We start from the raw sequence: 23,153 nt of genomic DNA, 5'->3' as shown, positions 1-23,153 counted from the left end.
CAAAAATACAGTTTCCTTCTGTCTCTCTCTTCTGCTTGATGGGGAATCCCTCAGGAACAGGGAATTCCTGTTAACTTGGCAGGGCATCCAGGCCCCTAGCGTAGGCCTTGGATACTCACCAGTCCTCAGCAACTGAAATGATTCATGTCTAACATGCCAGGAAAGGAGCCTGGCAGACATCCAAGCATTACTGCGATTTTCTAGTAGCTAAGAGCTTGGCCAAGGGAAAAAGGGCATGGGCCAGAGAACCAAAGTGGCAGCAAGTAAGATGTGCTGGGTAAACAGACATCTAGTCATCAAAATTTGTGCATATAAAAACTTACGGTTTCTCAGGTTGGGAATCATGGCTCAGTGATAGAGCACTTGCCTCGCTCATGTAAGGCACTGGGTTCGATACTCAGCACCACATAAAATGAATGTGTCCATCTACAACTAAAATTTTTTTTTTAAAACTTAGTTTCTCCTCATATTCTGTTACAACTTCCAGCCTTTACTTGGGTAACATCTGGCATATGATGAAACCTTTTTCTGCAGTACTGGGGATTCAATCTAGGATAGACTAGGTTACTTCCCCAGTTCTTTTTTACTGCTAAGTTCTCCAGACTGGCCTTGAACTTGCAATCCTTCTGCTTTAGCCTCCCAAGTAGCTGGAATTGCAGACATGCACTACCACATCCAGTGTGGCTTTTTTTTTTTTTTTTTTTTGCGGTGCTGGGGATTGAGCCTAGGGCCTCGTGCTTGCGAGGCAAGCACTCTACCAACTGAGTTATATCCCCAGCCCCCTCCAGTGTGGCATTTGAAGAATTAAAAAAAAAAAAAAATTTGTAGTTGTAGATGGACAGAATGCCTTTATGTTTATTTGTATGCAGTTCTGAGGATTGAACTCAGTGCCTCACACGAGCTAGGCAAGCGTTCTGCCACTGAGCTACAGACCTTTGAAGAATTCTCAACAATTTCATTTTCATGACAATTTAAACCAGGGCCCCCAGAGTGTACAACGGCAAAAATAAACCTACTATTATCATATGGACATAAAGTTCCTAGATTCTTTTGATTTCTTCTAGATTCCCTAGTGACAAAGCCAGTGTGCCTGATCTCTCACCCAAAGCACCCCAGGCAACTTATGACCACTTTCTACTCCTTAGCTAGCAACTAGCATGTGAGAAGGTGCCAGCTTCCCACTCCACCTCAGTGCTGAGTTGCACATAGTCTCAGCAAAGACTATGAGGGCAGGAACCACCGCCTCCACCTAAAGGCCAGGCACCTGAGATGTCACTAATCAGCCCAGGGTCGCCCAGCTAGTGAATGCGAACCCGCATCTGCATGGCACAAAAACCATGCTCTTATGGGACTCTCTCCGGCCCACCGCCCTCCTACAGGGGTGCGTTCTTCCCTTCACTCTAGGTCATGGACCCAACTAGTGAGCATGGCCTTTCACTATGAGCCAGTGGTCATCCCTCTCCAAGTGGCCGTAAGAGTTGGTTAAAACATCAGATATTTCTATTTGCAGCAGGACTAAAGGAATAGAGAACTCTGTAGAATGTTTGCCATGTCTAGAATATTTTTCCTGTTTTTCCCTCCTTGGTGGTACTGGGGACTAAACCCAGGGATACTTACCACTGAGCTATGCCCCCAGCCCTTTTTTGACTTTTAATTTGAGATAGAGTTTCACTAAATTGCTCAGGTTGGCCTGGAACTTGCCATCTTCCTTCCTCAGTCTCCCCAGTAGCTAGAATTAGACATGAACCACCACATCCTGCATATCTAAAATATTTCTTAAAGTTGACAAGAAATGAGTACATAATCTATCCAAACTTACATAAGAATGTTGATGGCAGTGCAGTGGTACACACCTGTAATCCCAGTAATTTGGGAAGCTGAGGAAGGAGGATCGCAAGTTCGAGACCAGGCTGGGCAACTTAGCAAAACCCTAAGCAACTTACCAAGACTGTCTCAAAAAATAAATAAATAAAAATAAATTTTAAAAAAGTTACTGGGGAGAAAGGGGATATGGTTTTTTGTTTTGTTTTGTTTGGTTTGGTGCCAGGATTAAACACATGGCCCTTGTGCTTGCAAGGCAAGCATTCTACCAACTGAGCTATATCCCCAGTCCCTGGATGCGTTTTTTAAGTGCCCCGGGTTTGACCCCAGTACCTGCCACCTCTCCCCCAAAAAAAGTTATATTCAAAGTAGAAAAACCATGACTACCTATCAACAAAGAGAATGGGCTTTTAAAAAAAGGGACATATTCATATTATGGAAGACTCAGCAGTGAAAAGGAATAGACAGACCACTGATAGGTGCAACCACAGGGATGAATCTCAAATACATGTGGAAAGGAAGAAGTCAGGAAAAAGACACTTATACAAAGTTCAAGAACAGACACTGTGAGCTGGGAACAGTGGCACATGCCTGTAATTCTAGCAGCTCAGGAGGCTAAGACAGGAGGATCGTGAGTTCAAAACCAGCCTCAGTAAAAAGGAGGCGCTAAGCAACTCAGTGAGACCCTGTCTCTAAATAAAATACAAAATAGTGCTGGGGATGTGGCTCAGTGGTTGAGTGCCCCTGAGTTCAATCCCCAGTACCCACTCCTGGAAAAAAAAAAAAAAAAGAATAGACACTGTACTGTAGTGTCAAAAGTCAGAACAGTAATGACCTCTCTGGGAAGTGGTATTGACCAGGAAGGGACCCTGGGAGCTTCTGCAGGTAATGGAAGTACTTTCTATCTTGATCAAGGTAGTCCTCACATGGCTATGTTACATAGAAGATATGTCCATGGTTCCTGGCTTGTAAAGTCCCCTGCTAGGCAGGCCACATAAAGTACAATTTGTCTTTCCCAAGGAAGGTCATAAGAAGCCTTTCTTAGAGCTGACCATAAAAAAATTCTTTGGCCTACCTTGTCTGATAGTAGGTGATAAGACTCCCATTTAGAAGGGGTCCTGCTTCATACCCAGCAAGGCCAGGAGGCATCTGGACAGACAGCCTTGTTGGGCTTCCTCACCCAGTGTATTGGCATTAGATATGCAACCAAGTCTCCATAAAATCCCACAAGGACGGAGTTTCAGAGCTTCCGTATAACGGGGCATGACGAGGCTCCTGAGGGGTGGCACGGCTGGAGAGAGCAAGGAAGCTCCCTATCCTTCCTACACATGCATCTCTTCACTTGTATACTTTGGAAGGTCTTTTGTACAATACTGTAAACAGGTTTCTCAATTCTCTGAGCCACTCAAGCTTAAGGGAGGGAGTTGTGGGAATCTTGATTCATAGCCAGTCAGTCAGAACCACAGGTAAAAGCGTCTGAGGCCTGAGGCTGGCATCTGAAGTGGAGACAGTCTTGAGGATCTGAGCCTCCATCACACAGGACCTGAAACTATCTCTAGGTAGAAGTGTCAGAACTGAATTAAATTAGAAGGACCCAGCTTATGTTAGTCAGCTTTTTTGTCACTCTGACCAAAATACTTGGCAGGGACAATTTGGAGGAGGAAAAGTTTATTTTGGCTCACAGTTTCAGAAGTTCAGTCCATGACAGGCTGACTCCATTCCTCTGAGCCCAGCGTTAGGCAGAACATCATGGTAGAACGGTGCAGTGGAGAAGCGCTGCTCTGTTCCTGGCAGCCAGGAATGCATGCGGGGGGGGGGGGGGGGGGGGGGACCCAGGGAAGAGCAACTCTTCCAGAGCACCTTTCAGTGACCTTCCTCTTCCAGTCACACCCCATCTGCCTACACTTACCATCAATCAGTCCATTCAATCTAGGATGGACTGATTAGATTTCAGCGCTCATAATCTGATCATCTCACCTCTAGAACATTCCTGCATTGACACAGGAGCTTTTGGGGGACACTTCCTACCCAAACCATAACACAGCTGGGGTCCACTGCTGGTGAACTGACTGTTCTCTTATTGGTGGGGAGAAATCCCCACACTTTTGGAGGACACAAAGATCTACCAATGGCTGTGGAATGAGTTTCCTACATACAGCTTCTATACGTACATAAAAACCTGTGAGTCTTGCACTTAAGATTTGTTCATTTTACTACATGTAAATTATGTCTTAACAGAGTATTGTTTAAAAAAAAAAGTGCCTAACACGAAAGCAGATAGAATGGACCCTGAGCCATGGTCCTACTGCTGTCAAGGCATCTCTCACTACTGTAGCCAGTGAACAACTCTTTACTGGCAGAATTAAAATTCCTTGTGGGAGGTCTTCAAGAACCCATTCCTCACCTAAAATGCAACCACCTCGTAATTTACCTATGTAAATCCAATAACAAGCAATATTTAAATTTGTGAATGGGATTTCAGAAAGTTTACTAAAATGGAAAAGAAGACAATAAAAGGATACAGAGTAAAAGCCAATAAATTAAATATAAATCCACAGCCCTTAATCACTACCATAGAGAACTGGAAAAGAGGAAATTATCAGAGCACTACTTGTACGAAAAGCAGAATCAATTAAAGCACAGTTGAAGAATTAATCTCCAGGGCTGGGGTTGTAGCTCAGTGGTAAAGCATTTGCCTAGCACATGTGCAGCATTGGGTTTTATTCTCAGCACTGCGTATAAATAAATAAACAAAAATAAAGGCCCATGGACAACTAAAGAAATATTTAAAGAAAAAAAAAAAAAAAGGATTTATCTCCCAAAGAAGGGATGAGAGCTGGGCATGGTGGTATATGCCTGTAATCCCATCAGATGGAGAGACTGAGGCAGGAGGATCACCAGTTCAAAGCCATCCTCAGCAACTTAGCCAGGCACTAAGCAAATCAGTGAGACCCTGTCTCTAAATAAAATACAAAAAAGGGCTGGGGATGTGGCTAAGTGGTTAAGTGCCTCTGAGTTCAATCCCCAGTACCAAAATCTAAAAATTAAAATTAAAAAATAAATAAAATACAGAGAGTTGGGGATGTGGTTCAGTAGTTAAGCAACCCTAGGTTCAATCCCTGGTACTGAAAATAATAAGACTCTAAAAAAATCTCCTCACAAGTCACAAAACTGGAAAACTTGAGACATTAGTCTGATCCTGATTATTTAAAGAATAAAGAGTCAAACAGAGTACCAGGCAGGAATTGACCCATGGCACAGCTGGCTGTTCTGGGTAACAAGAGAGTCGTTCTTGGAGAAGCAGAAGTTAGTAAGGTCTCAGGGATAAAATTTAGTGTCTCCCCAGTTAGAATTAGCCAACAATTTCACTCAGAATATAAAGGTTACTATTTAGATAATATTAGAGATACAACATGAAGTTTATTGTGGTCATAAAAGACGACATACTTTTCATCTAACTCCAATGAGAATGGCTATTAACAAGAACACAATAGGTTTCGATGCTGTCCGGTACAATGAGCCTCCTAAAGAATTTCCTGCCGCCGCCTCCAGGATGAGGGGCTTCAGCAACAGCAACCAGATACAGAGGCTGTGCTGAACGGGAAAGGCACTCTTTACATCGTGGAGAGCCGCCTGTCTTGGCTAGATGGTTCTGGATTAGGATGCTCACTGGAATACTCCATCATTAATTTACATGTGGTGGCCAGGGACCTAAATGCCTATCCTTGAGAGCATTTGTATGTTATGGTGAATGCCAAATTTGGAGAAGAATCAAAAGAATCTCTTGCTGATGAAGAGGAGGAAGAGTGATGATGATGTCGAGCCTATTACTGAATTTAGATTTGTGCCTAGTGATAAATCAGCATTGGAGGCACTGTTCACTGCAACGTGTGAATGCCAGGCTCTGCACCCAGATCCTGAGGATGAAGACTCAGATGATTATGATGGAGAGGAATATGATGTGGAAGCACTTGAACAAGGGCAGGGTGATATCCCTACATTTTATACCTGTGAAGAAGGATTATCCCATTTAACAGCAAAAGGGCAAGCCACACTGGAGAGATGACAAGGAATGCTTTCTCAGTCTGTGAGCAGCCAGTATAGCATGGCTGGGGTCCGGACAGAAGATTCAGTAAGAGAGTATGAAGATGGCATGGAGGGAGATGCCACACCAACAGCTGCTGGACAATTTGAGGATGCAGATGTTGATCACTGAAAATGATCTGTGCTGCTTTAATGTTCTGCTTATAACTGTACGAGAGAACTTGATGCCTCTTCCACTTTGGAGTGGGGTTGATGAAAGTCTTTCCTTCTCCAAAACTCAACGTTTAAACCAGTTCTTTCTCAAGACAAACTATACTAAGATAGCAGGTTGTCACTAATAGAGGTAACTATAAACTTAATTAACAAAGGTGAATTCATTCAACCAACGGGGTACTTGTAGTTTATGATTTACCCCAAAACTTTGTGTCTAGGTACCCTTTGAGTAGGCCTATCATTCCTGCCAGCACTGTATGAATCATCTGTACATTAGCAGACCTGTGGTAAAGATGCTTAGAAGCTTGGAGTGTGGGAAGAAAAGGCAAAGATCTCAGAAGGATCAGCCTGTTGTTCTCCACAGAGACAAGAGTCTTTTAAATGATTTGGGGACCAAATTGATTAATTCAGACCTCTGTAGTAACCTCTTGGGAAATAGCACAGCTATAGATCCTGCTGCTGAAACAAGTGTTTCTGGCTAGCTTCTACTCCTTCTGACCTCTTTTACCAGTCTGCCCTGTTATAGCCTCTTAGGTCATATCATTTAATTTCTACCCTCTTAGGTTAGTTTTCTGTAACAGAACGAGTGAACTGAAATGAAGTCCTCCAAGTACTTCTAATGATAATTGTTTTGTCTTTGTGATAGCTAAACAAATAAATCTACATTTTCTATATTAAAAAAAAAAGAACACAACAATAGTAAGTGTTGGTGTGGATGTGGGGAAAAAGGCACACTCATACATTGCTGGTGGAGTTGCAAATTGGTGCAGTCACTCTGGAAAGCAGTATAGAGATTCCTCAGAAAGCTTGGAATGGACCCACCATTTGACCGAGCTATCCCACTCAGTTTATACACAAAGGACTTAAAATCGGCATACTACAGTGATGCAGCCACATCAATGTTCATAGCTGCTCAATTCACAATAGCTAGATTGTGGAACCAACCTAGATGTCCTTCAATTGATGAATGGATAAAGAAACGGTATATATATATATATATATATATATATATATACACGATGTGGTATATATATACACGATGGAGTATTACTCAGTCATAAAGAATAAAATTATGGCATTTGTTGGTAAATGGATGGAGTTGGAGAACACTGTGCTAAGTGAAATAAGCCAACCCCAAAAAACCAAAGGCTGAATGTTTTCTCTGATAAGTGGATGATGATACATAACAGGGGGTGGGGGGACAAGAGAAGACTGGAGGAACTATGGATGGTGTAGAGGAAAATGGGGCAAGAGGGGGTGGGGGAAGGAAAGATAGTAGACTGAGATAGACATCATTACCCTATGTACATGTATGATTACACAAATGGTGTGAATGTACATTGGGTACAATCATAGAAATGAAAAGTTATACCCCCATTTGTGTGAATGAATCAAAATGCAGTCTACAAAAATTAAAATTTTTAAAAATTAAAAAAAAAAGATGATGTACTGTTAGGAGGAGATTACCCGGATACCTGAGAATAAACAGAAACAGTGCTAGATGACTTGAGAATTTTATTGCACAGGGAACTGAAGAACAACCAAAACTGCTTGTCAAAAAGGTAGGCAGTGAGGCTCATAGAGTAGACTAAAGCTGAGGATTCTATGGAGAGTAACTGCTTATTCTCAATGACACTATGGACTTCTATCTCAAATAAAAATGGTCTAGAGAGTTTTAAGAAAGGATACAAAAGGCTCATGAGTTTGACCAAATGACAAAAAATAAAAAGGATGCACAATTTTCAACCTGAACAAGAAAAAGCTAAGGATACTGCATTTTGGTAATCAATGCATTTGGTAATCAAGAAAGATCCAGCACTGGGGATATAGACTGCTTAGCATGCAAGAGGCCCTGAGTTTAATCGCCAGCATAAAACAAAACAAAACTAAACAAAAGATCCATAGGTAGAATTAATTGAGTCTTCTCATTCACAAAGAAAATATTAAAACAGTGAGACTGACTCCCTGTTTTGAAGACAGAACAGAAGGTTGAAGTGCATTTGAAGGGCAGGCACTGTCCTCTTGTTATGTAGGCCAGTATTTACCAGGTAATAAGTATCTGCTGCTTCCACATCACAAATTTGAAATTTTCAGAACATAATGGCACACCATGATAATTTTTTTAAATGTATGAAGTGTTTAGATGTAAAACAACATTGAAAAGCAGAATCTAATCCCTGTGAGTACAATAATATATTATTTAAAAAAAAAAAAAAAAAAAAGTCCACATCCAGCTAATTCAGTGCCAATGGTGCTCACCGCTGGCATCTGGGACTTAATCTTTTCCCAGAACAGACTCTCCTATCAGTTGTTTTGGTTATACCTGGTCCAGTTATCAATCCAGATAACTTGATTTTGTCATGTGCTGGTGACATTACTGCTCAGGAAAAAGGAGTAGGGAACCCAGGACTAGAATTAAACTTTTCCACTAGATTCAAATTAAAAGCTTCATCAATGGACACAGAGACTCATGTATATACTTTTTAATGTACCATTTACATTGTAAGAAAATTGATGGCACTCTGATATAAACTTCTGGACAATTCAAGTACCATCCAGCTTTTAAGGCATCTTAGCTTTCCTATAGACATAGGATATGAATAATCCTCTTTTTCTTCCAGCCCCCAGCTCCAAAGTAAAACCTACCTTTCTGTAGGAGTATCTGATTTGGAAGATAGAATCATCCTTTTATTTATTTATTTATTTATTTATTTATTTATTTATTTATTTATTGGTACCAATGATTGAAACTAGGGGCATTTAACTACTGAGTCACATTCCCAGCCCTTTTTAAGTTTTTTTATTTTGCGATACGGTCTTGCCAAGTTGCTTAAGGCCTCACTAAGTTGCTGAGGCTGGCTTTTAATTCTCTCCATCATCCTAACTCAGCCTTCTGAGACACTGGCATTATAGGTGTGTGCTACCACATCTGGCATAGGATTATCCTTTTAGAGAACAGTCCTACAGGAACAAAATTATTTCTAATGGTGCTTCTCTGGCTTTGGATAGCTAGAAAGAGGTTGATTGCATTAAGTCATAATAAAAGATACCTCGTCTTCGGCATCTCTTTCCCTACCAAAAATTTAAAGTTTCTTCAAATAACATACCCTCTGTTCCTTATCCTTTCTTGACTGATGTTAAACATACCATTAAAATAACTTAGTTTTTCCCTTAAAATTCAACAGATTGTCAAGAACCAAAGTTAAAAAATAAAAATAAAAAAGGACAGGAATGACAGGAAAGAAAAATACATTATAAATAAGAGAAAAAGAGTAACAGTGGATAAATCTAATAAATACTACCTCAATCAGGCGGTCAAGGTTAACATGAAAAGTGATTAATTGCCGGGAACAATGGTGCACACCTGTAATCCTGTGGCTCGGGATACTGAGGCAGGATGATCATGATATCAAAGCCAGTCTCAGCAACTTAGTGAGGCACTAAGCAACTTAGTGAGACCGTCTCTAAATAAAATATAAAAAAGGGCTGGGTACAGCTGGGGTTGTAGCTCAGTGGTAAAGCACTTGCCTAGCACATGTGAGGCACCAGGTTCAATCCTCAACATCACATAAAAATTAATAAAATAAACGTTTTGCTTCCATCTACAACTAACACACACACACACATCTATATATGTATATATATTTTGTTGTTCCTGTTGTTGTTGTTGTTTTTAAAGGGCTGGATATGTAGCATGTGGCTTAAAATGTCAGGGTTCAACACGGTACCCCACCACTACCAAAAAAAAAGTAATCAATCATGCTAACAATATGTACTCTCGGTTTTTTGTTTTTGTTTTTATACTGGGGATTGAACCAAGGTGTGCTTTGCCACTGAGCTCCATCCCTCATCTGTCTGTCTATTTATTTTTTAGTGTTGGGGACTGAACACAGGGGCACTTTACCACAAGCTACACATCTGCAGCCCTTTTATTTTTTTATATTGAGACACAGTCTAAGTTGCTGAGTCTGGCCTCAAACTTGTTATCCTCCTGCCTCAGCCTCCTGAGTCCCTGGTATTACAGGATGTCCCACTGTGCCTGGCAACAATATGTACTCTGGATTTGGTGTGAAGAGAATGGCATGTTAATTCTGAGGTCTTCCTCCCAAAACACTCTATTACTCCAGGCTCACCATAAGAAAAACAGACAAATTTAAACTGAAGTTCAGTCTACAGAATACCTGACCAGTATTCCTCAAAACTGCCAAGATCATCAAAAGCAAAGTGTTATAAACCATTATAGTCAAAGAAGAGGCAAAAAAAATCTAAATGTAACATATCAAGGAGGGATCTTAGAACAGAAAACGAACATTAGGGAAAATAAATCAGAATATCTAAATAAAGTATGAACTCAATAATGTATCAACAGGGTTTATTAATTGTTATAGTCTACTATATTAATGTAAGATGTTAATAATAGAAAAAACTGGGAAGGGGTACATGGGAACTCTGTTCTATTATAAAAATCTAAGAGTTTTAAAAATTGGCCATGTGAAATAAATCATAGAAAAAAATGAAGTTTGGCTCACAGTATGGCTTGGTGGAAAGAGCATGGGTTTAGAGACAAAACCTGAGTTTCAAACTCTGCTACATCACTTATTGGCTGTATGATCTAGTTAGGTAAATCACTAGGTAATTCTGAGCTTCAGTTTCCTCTTCTGCCAACATGAGGATAAGTGTAGTGCCATCCTAATCAGGTTGGTATGAAAGTTAGACAGAATGTATTAAAAATCTAGGACAAACAATACCTGCCTCTAAAACCCTCTCAAGGTCTACACATGTTTCCTTGGGCAGTAGGCCACTTCCCACTAATTGGGGCAAAAGGCAGCAAACAGGAGAGCACAGGGTGGCAGGGTTTCTTCCTTAACCAGAGTCAAAGAGCCCGGTTTGGCACCTCACACACCCACCTCCTACACCGTAACAATGCTGAGTGAGCTCACAGACTGCACAAGGCAAAAAAGATATAGTAAGGTTCCAGGATTTCCACAATTTAGCTGTGTGTAGAGTCAACGGGGATATTTTATCTTTTTTAAAATGCAGATTCACCAGCCTATTCTCAACCGCTAAGATTAGTGAGTGAGTCTGTTACAGGGCTAAGGGATCTATTGGTTAAGTTAGCTTCCAGATAATCTGGATGGGGGTGACTGTTACTTCCGTATTCTAGGAACAGTGAGCTTATCTCTTCCTCTTTTTAAAGAAGGAAATCAAGGCCCAAAGAATGCAAAAATGATGAAGTTCAGAGGCAAGCAGCTGAGGCCATTAACGTTCAGGGTTATTATTGAGATATGATTTGTATTCCCAGTCATTTGGCTTATTTTTGGTTTTTAAGTTGGCTTGGTTTCTCCTTTGAGTGGTTTTTCTCTAAGATAGTTTCTCCCTTTGCTGACCTACATTGTTGTTTTTCATTTCCTCCTCATGGAATAGTTTGTTGAGAACATTCTGTAGCGCAGGCTTTCTATTTGTAAATTCTTTTAACTTTTGTTTATCATGGAAGGATTTTATTTCATCTTCAAATCTGAAGGTTAGTTTTGCTGGGTATAGGATTCTTGGTTGGCAACCGTGTTCTTTCAGAGCTTGAAATATGTTGTTCCAGGCCCTTCTAGCTTTTAGAGTCTGGGTTGAGAAGTCGGCTGCTATCCATATTGGTCTCCCCCTATATGTAATCTGATGCTTTTCTCTCGCAGCCTTCAAAATTCTATCTTTATTTTGAATGTTAGGCATTTTCATTATAATGTGCCTTGGTGTGGACCTTTAAACATACCATTAAAATAACTTAGTTTTTCCCCTAAAATTCAACAGATTGTCAAGAACCAAAGTTAAAAAATAAAAATAAAAAAGGACAGGAATGACAGGAAAGAAAAATACATTATAAATAAGAGAAAAAGAGTAACAGTGGATAAATCTAATAAATACTACCTCAACCTGTTGTGATTTTGTGTATTTGGTGCTCTGTAAGCCTCTTGTATTTGATTTTCCATTTCATTCTTCAGGCTGGGGAAATTTTCTCACATTATTTCATTGAATAGGTTGTTCATTCCTTTGGTTTGTATCTCTGTGCCTTCCTCAATCCCAGTAATTCTTAAATTTGGTCTTTTCATGATGTCCCATAGTTCTTGGAGATTCTGTTCATGATTTCTTACCATCTTCTCTGTTTGGGCAACTTTATTTTCAAGATTAAATATTTTGTCTTCATTGTCTGAGGTTCTGTCTTCTAAGTGGTCTAGTCTTTTGGTGATGCTTTCCATTGAGTTTTTTATTTGGTTTATTGTTTCCTTCATTTTAAGGATTTCCATTTGGTTTTTTTTTTTTGAGAATCTCCATCTCTTTGTTGAAATGATCTTTTGCTTCCTGCAGGTGCTCTTTTAGCTTATTGGTATTATCTTTCATTGCCTGCATTTGCTCTCTTATCCCATCCTTTGCTTCATGAATCATCTTCATCATGTATAATCTGAAGTCCTTTTCTGACATTTCTTCTAACATACTGTCATTGGATTCTATTAATGTAGAATCTAGATTTGTTTGGATCATTTTCTTCCCTTGTTTTTTCATGTTGTTCATGTATCTTCCCCTCTAGCAGTGCAGATCTGGGGTATTGCAGATTTCCCCCTATAGGCTTATAGTGGCCCTATAGGTTTCCAAAACCCTTTCTTTAAGGGGAGATCAATATTAGCAGTCCCCAATTCAGACACTATGCAATCCTAGACCAAATAGCTCCTATGAGGACAATAACAAAATTGTCATAATAAACAGAATGAGTTCAAATATTATCTTTAGTAAAACAAACAGATTTGCAATAAGGTCTGCAGTTTCTAATGGAGGACAAAGAGGATGCAGAGGGATGTAGAATGTGGCTGTTAATGGGAGAAGAAAAGATTATACAGAAGTTCTAGTTAATAGAAAGGGTGAGAGTGTAATCAAAAGAAATTGGATGTTAGCATGCAAAAAAGGGAGAAAGAGACTCTGAGGGAACAGGTAAACAAAAGGAAAAGAGAACAAGAAAAGTAAAGAAATAAAAACTTAAATTTTTTCTATAAGGAGAAAAAAGAAAATCTACAGTGTGACAGCCATATAGTAATGAAACCTCCCAGTGTTCAGTAGCCTGATGCATGAGAGGTACCTGACAATGAGCTTCAGGTCTCCAGCAGGCGTCTCAGGATGGGATTTGCCCCACCTAAAGATGGTTGCAATGGCTTCCAGGATTATCCAAGATGGCAGCTCTGTCTTCAAAATGTGTTGGCAAATGGGGAGCCGCAGCTCAGGTTGTGGACGTGGTCAGCTGGAGGTTCTGGAGGTGGGATGCAGTTGGTCAGGCAGGGGTCCTGGAAGTCGGGTGTGTTTGGTGTGGTTGTGGGATCCTGGAGGCCGGGTGCAATCAGTTGGTCTGGGATCCGGTTATAGGGCGCAGTCAGTTGGGCTGGGGGTCCTGGCGGCAGGGAGCAGTCAGTCGATGTGAGGGCCCCAGAAGTAGGGAGTGATTGGTCGGGCTGAGGGATCCTGGAGACGGGACTCAGTCAGTCTGGCCAGGGGACCTCCAGGGCCTGGCTGTTGTCTCAAAATGGCGGCAGCCATGTGTAACCAAACCTGCAGGTACTGTCACAGTGAACTTCCAGGCAACAGCAGGCAGCTGGTACTCCACTGGTGGTCAACGATCAGTTTGCTGACTGTTGTTAGACGATCAGGAGGTGAATCTCGTGCACTAGGCGATGGACAGGTGTAAGGCAGGGGATGGACAGGCAAGAGGTATGCAAATGGCGGATGATAGGCGCCTGACAGTGAGCAATCTGCACTCAAAAGAGGCGTTGATATGCTGGTAGATTGCAGCTGTAGATTGCAGGTGATCACAGCAGACAAATGGGGTAAACAGCAGGGGATCAATAAGCAGCAAAATTTGCCTCACCAAGAAACAGATATCCTCTGCCTGAAACCGGAGTTACAGAGCGACAAGGAATGCAGCCTCCTTCTAGTCCGCCATCTTGGATCTCCTGTTTTGGCAAGCAGCTGAGGAATGGCAAAGCCAGGAGTGGAAGAGGTATCTAGACTGTGTACCTTTGTCCTTGATAGCATTTTTCTAAAACAAAGAGCCTGAACCCACAACCCATCACTCAGAATTGCATGTGTGATGGAAAGGGAAAAAAATCTTGGAAAAGGTGGTTAGATGGGGAGAAAGTGGTGGGAAATCAACTGTGACTCAGGACTAATTAAAAGAGGTGACAGATAGCTCTTAATCTTTACCTAACATTTATAGACTCCAACAATATTTACAGACTCTTTAATTGTTGAAAGTTTTTTCTCCTTCTGTAAATGGTTGTAGGATTATCCTTAAGATTTTTTTTTTTTTTTTTTTTGTACTGGGGATTGAACCCAGGGTGCTCAGCTTCTGAGCCATATCCCCTTTTTATATTTTATGTAGAGAAAAGGTCTCAATGAGCTGCTCAGGGCCTCAGTAAGTTGCTGAGGCTGGCTCTGAACTCGTGATCCTCCTGCTTTGGTCTCTGAACTACTAGGATTACAGGTGTGCACCACCACACCTGGTGACTTATGATGACTGTATATTAAAAAGGTGGCAAAAATTAGCATCAGTTTGAATAAAGGTAATTCATTTAAGAAAAAGTGGTTTAAACATTAGTCTTTCAAAGTACCTGATAAAAGAACTGTTTATTTGCCTTGGGAACTGAATACAGGCTGAGCCAAAAAAAAATCTGATTAAGAATTAAAGTGTTAACTTTGTACAACACAAGAAGGTAAAACATTCAACTTCCTGGAACCACTCAGCAAAGACCAGAGCTATGTGTACAATTACACCTTTACAATCACTGGCCAGAACCGCCAATGGCTCTGTTCGGCTCCACCCTCAATTATCTCACCTGAGTGATGTAGCAGTCAGCAGAGACCTGGTCCAGTCCCACTCCCAGTCTCTGCAGTCACCCTTTCCCTCTTGTTCCTGCAGATGAACGATGGTCAGTCGTCCCATCTCCAGGCAATCCCTCTGCTTCATGCTGCCTTTCTCACCACTCTAAAACACTGCTCTACCAATGCTCCCCCTCCTTCCAAACCAATTCCTCCCTCTAGATCATTCTTATAGCGTATCAACATCTATACAATTTGCAACCTTATATCTTCCTTCACTTAGCACCAAACTCACCAAAACTTCATTCATTAATTAATTTCGGGTTTCGTGGATTACTTTTGCAGTGCTGGGGATGAACTCAGGGCCCTGTGCATGTTGGGTAAGCACTCTACCACCGAGCTGCACCCCTGGCTCTCCTCAACTCTTCCCATTTTCTTAAGACTGTTGCACTGAGCTTTTCATACTTATCACTCACTATATTCTATTTATAAAATTCAAGACCAATTCTCAGTCTCCATATCGCTCTGACATGCTGTCACATTCTGCTCTCCTGGAAGCACTTCCCAAGGGCAGCACCTTCCAGGGCCTTCCTCCTGTATGGGCGCTACTTTTCTAGACCCCTGCACTGCACGTGCTGGAGCCTCTGGATTTGGTTCCTGACCTCTTCTCTTCACTCACTCCCTTGCTCACCTCACCTTATCTACTCTCATGGCTTTAACTCCACCTCTGCTCAGTGATGCCTCTGTGGCTCTCTCTAGCCGGTGGGCCTCCCCTGGACTCCAGGTGCCCACATGTCCTCCTGGATGTCCTACTAGGCACCTCAAACTTCACATGCTTCAAACAGAATTTCTCACTTTTTTCTGTTCCTTCCCAATCCTTACCACTCCACTCAGTCTTCCCCATCTCAGTTAATAGCAACTGCACCCTTTCAAATGCCCAGGCTAAGAAATAGAAGCATCAAGCCCAACTCCTCTCCTTCACACTGCACACCCAAACCATGCCAATTCCTTTGGCTCTATTATATTCATCTGATTTTTTTTTTTTATTTTAAAAACAGCACTGGGGATTGAACCCAGAGGTACTCAATCACTGAGCTATAACTCCAATCTTTTTTTACTTTTTAATTTTGAGACTGGGTCCCACTAAATTGCCCAGGCTGGCCTCAAATTTGCAATCCTCCTGCCTCAGCCGCCCAAGTAGCCGAGATTATATGCATGCTCCACTGCATCCGCAGGCTTACCTATACTTGCTTTGAAAGCTTCCTATCTATTCTCTCTGCTTTACTTTCTTGCCTGCCTTCATTCCTAAAGAGCAACAAGTGGGTTTTTTTTGTTTGTTTGTTTGTTTTTTTGGTGGGGGGAGCTATTGTGGATTGAACTCAGGGGCTCTGAGCCACATCCCCAGCCCTATTTCATTTTATTTAGAAACAGTGTCTCACTGAGTTGCTTAGTGCCTTGCTGTTGCTGAGACTGGCTTTGAACTCGAAATCCTCCTGTCTCAGCCTCCTGGCCGCTGGGATTACAGGCATGCACCACTGCACCTGGCTAACAAGTATAAATTGAATCACTGTACTCCTCTCTTATCAGGATGAACCCAACTAATAAGTATAACTATAAACCTCTAAAAAAAATCTCAAAGGTTTCTGAATCCCCACCTTGGCCTGCGAATAATGAGCTGGCTCCTATCTACATTTCAACTCCATCTGTATCACTCTGCAAATTGCTTATTATGCTACACATACAAAAATCTGCTTTCAGTTCTTCTAGCATGTCCTATTCTTTGTTGCCCTAGGATCTTTGCACAATCTATTCTTACTCACCTCCACTCACTGTTCATTAGGTCTCAGCCAAAAAATAAAAACAAACATCTCCTGTTTATAAAGTAGCTCTCTCCTTCTTACTCTGTATTTCATTCCTTGTTTCCTTTGTAACTTCTAATAATTTGCTTACTTGCTTTTTGTTTCTTTACCGTCACCTTATAGCTCTAGGAGGAGTACCTGTCCTTGGAGTTGCCTGAGAAGCATGAGCTGAAGGTCTTTCAGCTTTAAGAGCTGCCATTCCCAGAGTCGCCACCACCCTGCCTCTAGATGGAGCACTTCTATCACGTCACAGCTGAAAGCCAGGAGGAGACACCTACCTCATCAGAACCTGACCTGGCTGGCAGCTGATCTCTGGCTTTCAGCTGAAAGGCAAGACCCCAAACTGCAAGAAATGGATTCCTGTTGTTTAAGACCCCAGTCTATGGCAGCCTGAGCTAAGAGACCAATCAAGGTAAGAATGCTCCAGGCTCCTGTGTGATATAATCAAATGCATACATAAAAAGACATCTGACGGGTGGGTGTGGTGGTACACTCTTGTAATCCCAGCCATCCAGAAGCTGATTCCAAGTTCAAGGATAGCCTAGGCAACTTGGACCCTGTCTCAAATAAAAGTTTTAAAAAAAAAAAGAAAGAAAGAAAGAAAAGGAAAGGAAAGAAAAGAAAGAAAAAAGAAAAAATGAAGACGTCTAACGCAGGTGCAGTCTGTATCCGGACTGCTGCCAACCACAAGTGCCCTACCTGCTGGACCCATAGACACTACTTCTCCAACAAGGACACTTCTGAAGACTGAGTGTTGTTAAAAGTTACTATTGCTGCTTGCACACAAACTGTGTAAGACCACCCTTTAGCTGTGACCGAAAGGAGAGGGTAACACCCTCCCCCCGCCACCCTCCAACTATCTGCCTCTAAGCTCTAAAGCGGGCAAGTCAGGAGCACCAAGACATGTGGACCCACTGAGGTCTCTGTCAGGAAGTGATTCTGGTTGAAACTCAGGACAGAAACATTCCTTAAGGCAATCTTCCCATGGGATTTCTGCCTAAATGAAAATCTCACAGGACTCTTTATTAAACCATTGTTTCTGTAAAGCAAACGTTTCAAAAAGTTCGGCTTCCCCCAACCCTGGACCTAGGCATTAATTGTGGATTAGGGTGAGGCAGCAGCAAGATTCTTTGAGAGACTGTTAGAAAATAAAACATTGGAAACTTACATATTTTAAAAAGGGAACATTCTAAATGTTCTATATAGAATCTGAATTACCAAACCAGTTACTTCTTCAACACTTTTCTACCATGGGAATTTTAAAGTGCAGCCTCTAAACTTAGTGATTTTTTAAAAACCCTCCTGTGCTGGGAGGTCCCTCAGAGCACTTGCCTAGAACACGTAGAGGCCTTGGTTCTAATCCCAGCACTGAAAACCAAACACATGCAAACAATACAACAATAAAACCCTCCAACAACACAAAAAAGCCCCAGGTCCATCTTACATGGAAAACAGGAGAGGCAGTACCAGGCTACGGAGGTCCCAGAACTCCATTTCCACAACACAGGGCCACACCCAGGCCCAGTTATCAAAGGCATCACGCTTGGTCTCAAACAGAGAAAGGCAGTATTTCTATTTTGTGACTGGAACAATCAAAGCTGCCCTGATGTGAGGCTGGACAAAATACCGAGTACAATGGCAATAAGATGCTTCCATTAACAAGACCCACATTGAGAATCAGGCACTCCAAATATTGACATTGCACAGGGACAAGAAAAGAGACCTTCTGCAGAACAAAACTCTGAGGGTAATACAGTACCAACCCAGTACCAATACAGTACACAAAACCCAGCTCTGCCCAGTAAGTGTCCTGTCCCTAGGCTCCCCTCTGTTTGTCCATCACACAGGGAAGGAACAGGAGCATTCAGCTTTAGGGTGGCAAAACGCTTCGTTTAAGTCAACATGGTCTTTTAGGAATGGTGCTGGATTGGACAAGGGCTTCGTTTCCTGGCAAAATCACCAGTTCTTTAACTATGAGCAGGTTGGTGCACCTCTGTGAGAAAATGTATGGAGTAGGAGTAGATGTTTTCAAGTGGACTGGGAAGGCCATGTTGCCTACAATCTAGTAATCAAAGTAGTAAAGGCAAGGCTTAAATAAATAAGGAACCCGCCATGAAAACCCACGTCTCCTTAGCCCTAACACTGAGCTCTAGCCTTGAAAAGCTAAATAAAGAATGTTCTGGGAAAAGTTTGCCAACAAATCTAGCAGAACACCTTATATTGACAGGACTGTATTTCTCCATTGTACCAGCCCTCTAATCCTAACTGGGTCCCTTCAAATTGCCCTGTCTTGTGAGTGCAAACTCAACTGTGTTTTTACTTTTTTCCTCCAGGAAAGGTTAAATAAGAAAGAAAAAAATAATCTAGTTTCACTCTGCCAAAATTCTGGCAGAGCAGGGCAGGAATGTACCTACTGTGGAATCTTCCCACACTCCTGAGTTAAGAGTAACTAGCAGAGGCATGTCCCATACACTCCCCAAATATCTGAGCTGGCAAGAACAAAAGATATTCAGAGACCTAGCCCTGGGACAATAGCTTCTGTCAGTCAACTACAGTTCTCACGACTTTGTTTCTACACTAACTTCAACCTCATAGCATATCACAACTGTACAAGTACTTGAGAAAAGCACACGAACAAATTCACACAGTAGCATTATGATTTTGGCAAGGCACCAAAACTAATGATGAAGTATAACTTTTTAAAAATCAGAGACTTACACAAGCATATTAATCTTAGTATTTATATAGCAGATTTGACAAGAGACTTGGGACCCCAGTGACCTATGCTTGAGACCAACACCAAAAAAGATCGGGTAGAATTTTCATGCCAAGGAAATTACCTGGTAAGAAGGCAAAGATCAGCATTTGTGTCTTACCTGAAGCCAGAGGTCGGATCCATTCTTTGCTATTTAGGTCAAGTCTCCAGAGGTCATTGAAGGCAGCATTGCAGCTGCTCTGGGTGCAGCCTCCAAACACATACATAGACTGATTAGCATCATAATAGCATGCACCTATAAGAAAACAACAAATCAGTAACTGCTGCTTAATTTTCAACACTTAAACCATAGTCTATATTTTTTAAAAACACAAATATTCTACATATTAAGCAACTTGTTTACCAGGTACCAAATATCTTTAACCAGCTCTTGTCCTTAGGTTCATCAATCACATTACCCTTTAAAACAAGACCCAGAGAAAAGCCATGAATTTTTTATTTCTGAGCACAGTAAGCAAGTGAAAATGATGTCATTAAGTAAGACAGACTAATTCTAGCAAGAGCACAAGAGAATTCAGATTAACGGTGCTCAATGAGTAAGCAATCTAAATCCGTATCAATATCCTCCAGAGCAAGGCCAAGATGGTTCTGAGATGTCCTCTGCCCTCCCACTCCCCTCCTCCATCCCTCCTCCTATTATTTTTGTTTTGGTTTTCAAATGAAACCTGAAGGAGAAAACAATACACAAACCTCCTTATGAAATGCAGTGACAACTGTGAAAACAATTTTTTCAATGACATGAAGTAACCATACCTAAAGATCAATATGACTAAAACAACACCGCTTTTATGAATTCCAAAGCACAGTCAGGGAACTCAGTAATGTGATCTTGATCTGGTCCCAAAGCAACAACAACAACAACAACAAAAAAGCAGGCAAGTTATTAAGTTCAGGCTACCAAAAACTCCAAAAGGTATGCTGGTTGGTGCCAACTAGAAAACTGGCACAGTTAAGAAATCTTTAAAAAGCACCAAGGTCTCAGAGAAGAGCCTTTTAAATTAGATGATTATGTACATATCAACATTCCTAAGAAAAAGAGGCAGACTATCAGAAGGGCTATTACCCTAAAATGCAAAGACCACACTTGGGCATGGTGATACACATCTGTAATCCTGCTGCTTGGGAGGCTGAGGCCAGAAGATCACAAATTTGAGGCCAGCCTGAGCAATTTAGCAAGATCCTATCTCAAAATAAAATTGTAAAGAGGGACTGATGATGGAGCTCAGTGGTAAAGCACATGTCATTGTAAAATTTATGTTTTCTTCTCTATCAAAGTTAAACCTGTAATGAAACACAAGCATGTTAACTTTAACTTAAATTTCATGTGTATGATGGGGCTGTCTTAAGTTAGGAAACCATATGGTCAGAATGGAGTCATTTTTACATTCCCTAACAGAGCCAGGCGTGGTGGTGCACACCTGTAATCCCAGCAGCTCAGGAGGTTGAGGCAGGAGGACTGCAAGTTCAAAGGCAACTTCAGCAACTTAGGCTGTAAGCAACTAGTGAGACTCTATCTCTAAATTAAACATTTTTTTTTAAAGGATGGAGCCTTGCAAGCACAAGGCCCTGGGTTCAATCCTAAGCACCGAAATAAATAAATAAATAAATAAATAAATAAACAAACAAACAAAATGGAATGTAGCTCAGTGGTTAAGTGCCCTTGGGTTCAATCCCTGGTATGTACATACGTACATACATACATACATATGGAAATAAATTCCCTAAAAGGTATCCAACCACAACTGTGGCCCTTTTCTATACCCTCCCCAATTTTAAATAGCCTGATTGTGTAGACTATACTCTGGAACTCTTCCTATGACAGCAAGGGGCAGTGTTTCATTAGTGATAAAACCAGGTGGATTGGGTGCCCAGATGTGCTTGCTTGCTGGCCTCTGGGGCCACACCCTTCTGCAGAAGAGTCTTTTTTTTTTTTTTTTAACCTTGCTGACCCATTTCCAGGCACACGTTTGATTTCTTGGGCACCTTGGTATTTCTACCACCTAACATGTGGGAAGCCCTGAGTTCAATGCCCAGCACCAGGGGAGGGAAGGAAGGGAAAAATAGTACTACTATCGATCAGTCAATGCCACTACCATAATGACCTTTGTGATATGTACTAGTTCTGAGAGTAACCCTCTTTTTTTCTTTAGTTAGGCTCTTTTTTTTTTTGCGGTGCTAGGGATCGAATCCAGGGCTTTGTGCTTGCAAGGCAAGCACTCTACCGACTGAGCTATCTTCCCAGTCCTTTAGTTAGGCTCTTTAATGACTGCACTAGGGGGCTGGGGTTGTGGCTCAGTGGTAGAGCACTAGGTTAGCCACATGAGGCACTGGGTTCAATCCTCAGCACCACATAAAAATAAATTAGTTAATTAAAGGTATTGTGTCCATCTACAACTAAAGCAAAATTAAAAATAAAAAAAAAAGGACTGCACTAGGAAGGCCAAGTCAGAAAATGACATGAGGCAGTAAGCAGTATGACTAGGCATCACACACAGTCATCCCAGTCAGTGAACAGATTCCAATGGTTTGACTGCCAGCACTCTGCACTAATGGAGCTGCAGGCTTTTCAGTGATTGGAGAAAGCAGAGAAACAGACATGAAGGTATGAGACACCCTCTAGTATTCAATGGGCTTACCCTTGCAGAATGTACTATAGCCCTGAGCCCACCCCATAAAGGCACATGAAGATGTAAATGGTTTCACATCTTCCATTGACTCCTTACCTTTAAAAATAATTTCCATAGTTTTATCATTTTTTTAACCCACATACCAAGAATGTTTATTAAGTCTAATAAAATCTCATTGCTCCTGTTTCAGATTTGCTAAGAACTGCAAATAAAAAAAGATCAAGTTAAAGGACTTTAGACAAACAAAAGGCTAATTACTGGAGCCACATTTTGATCTCCACTGAAGGGTTCGACACCAGAAATCTTGGTCTTCTCAGACCTACATTGAACTAGCAATCCCAGCAAATGGGCACTTTTGAACTGGAGCAACTGATGCTGGGCATAAAAGAACAGTCCTCGTCTTTGGATCATCCAGACCTCCAGAACAGAAATTATCTATGGTCTATGGTTCTAAAACCTTAATTGGTATCCATTATAATGATGTCTAATAAGACAAATTCATAATTTCATAATTAAAAAAGAGTCAAGAGTGCTGGGCATGGTGGCACATTACTGTAATCCCAGCTACTTGGAAGGCTGAGGCAGGAAGATTACAAGTTTGATGCCAACCTGGGCAACTTAGAGAGACCCTGTCTCAAAAATAAAAGATAAAAAGCCTTGGGATGTAGCTCAGTACTAGAGTGACTCTGGGTTCAAAATCTAGTACTGGAAAACAAAACAAAAACTAAAAACCCACAAACGTATACACAGAGTCAAGGGCTAGTTTATGTTTCCCCATTCCTCACAGATAAAACTCAGTATCTGCTTCCTTCATGTAGCAAAAAGCACAGTATCTTTATTTTTCAAAGAGATAGCATTCTTCTTCTCTATTTGGATTGAGAACCCAGCCTACAGCAGGGTCCCAGGAGGTCCTTACTATATGTATTTTAATCCTACACTAAAATAGGGCAATAGGCATTTTCCTGC

At 41.3% G+C, this 23,153-nt stretch overlaps 1 protein-coding gene and 1 pseudogene across 1 annotated transcript in view; one reads left to right on the top strand and one right to left on the bottom strand.

Moving 5' to 3' along the window:
* Fbxo42 (F-box protein 42) overlaps positions 1 to 23,153 on the bottom strand; it is a 106,573-nt gene that overhangs the window by 24,575 nt on the left and 58,845 nt on the right. Inside the window, exon 4 of the mRNA XM_047557172.1 lies at positions 19,661 to 19,795. Within this exon, the coding sequence (XP_047413128.1) occupies positions 19,661 to 19,795 (135 nt within the window). The remainder of the gene's footprint in view (positions 1 to 19,660; positions 19,796 to 23,153) is intronic.
* LOC124988026 (methylosome subunit pICln-like) lies at positions 5,337 to 6,037 on the top strand (annotated as a pseudogene).

This window comes from Sciurus carolinensis, chromosome 1 (genome assembly GCF_902686445.1).
Source record: "Sciurus carolinensis chromosome 1, mSciCar1.2, whole genome shotgun sequence".
Taxonomy (NCBI): Eukaryota; Metazoa; Chordata; class Mammalia; order Rodentia; family Sciuridae; genus Sciurus; species Sciurus carolinensis.
The sequence above is the reverse complement of the archived record's forward strand: the minus strand, read 5'-3'. Positions and strand labels throughout refer to the sequence as shown.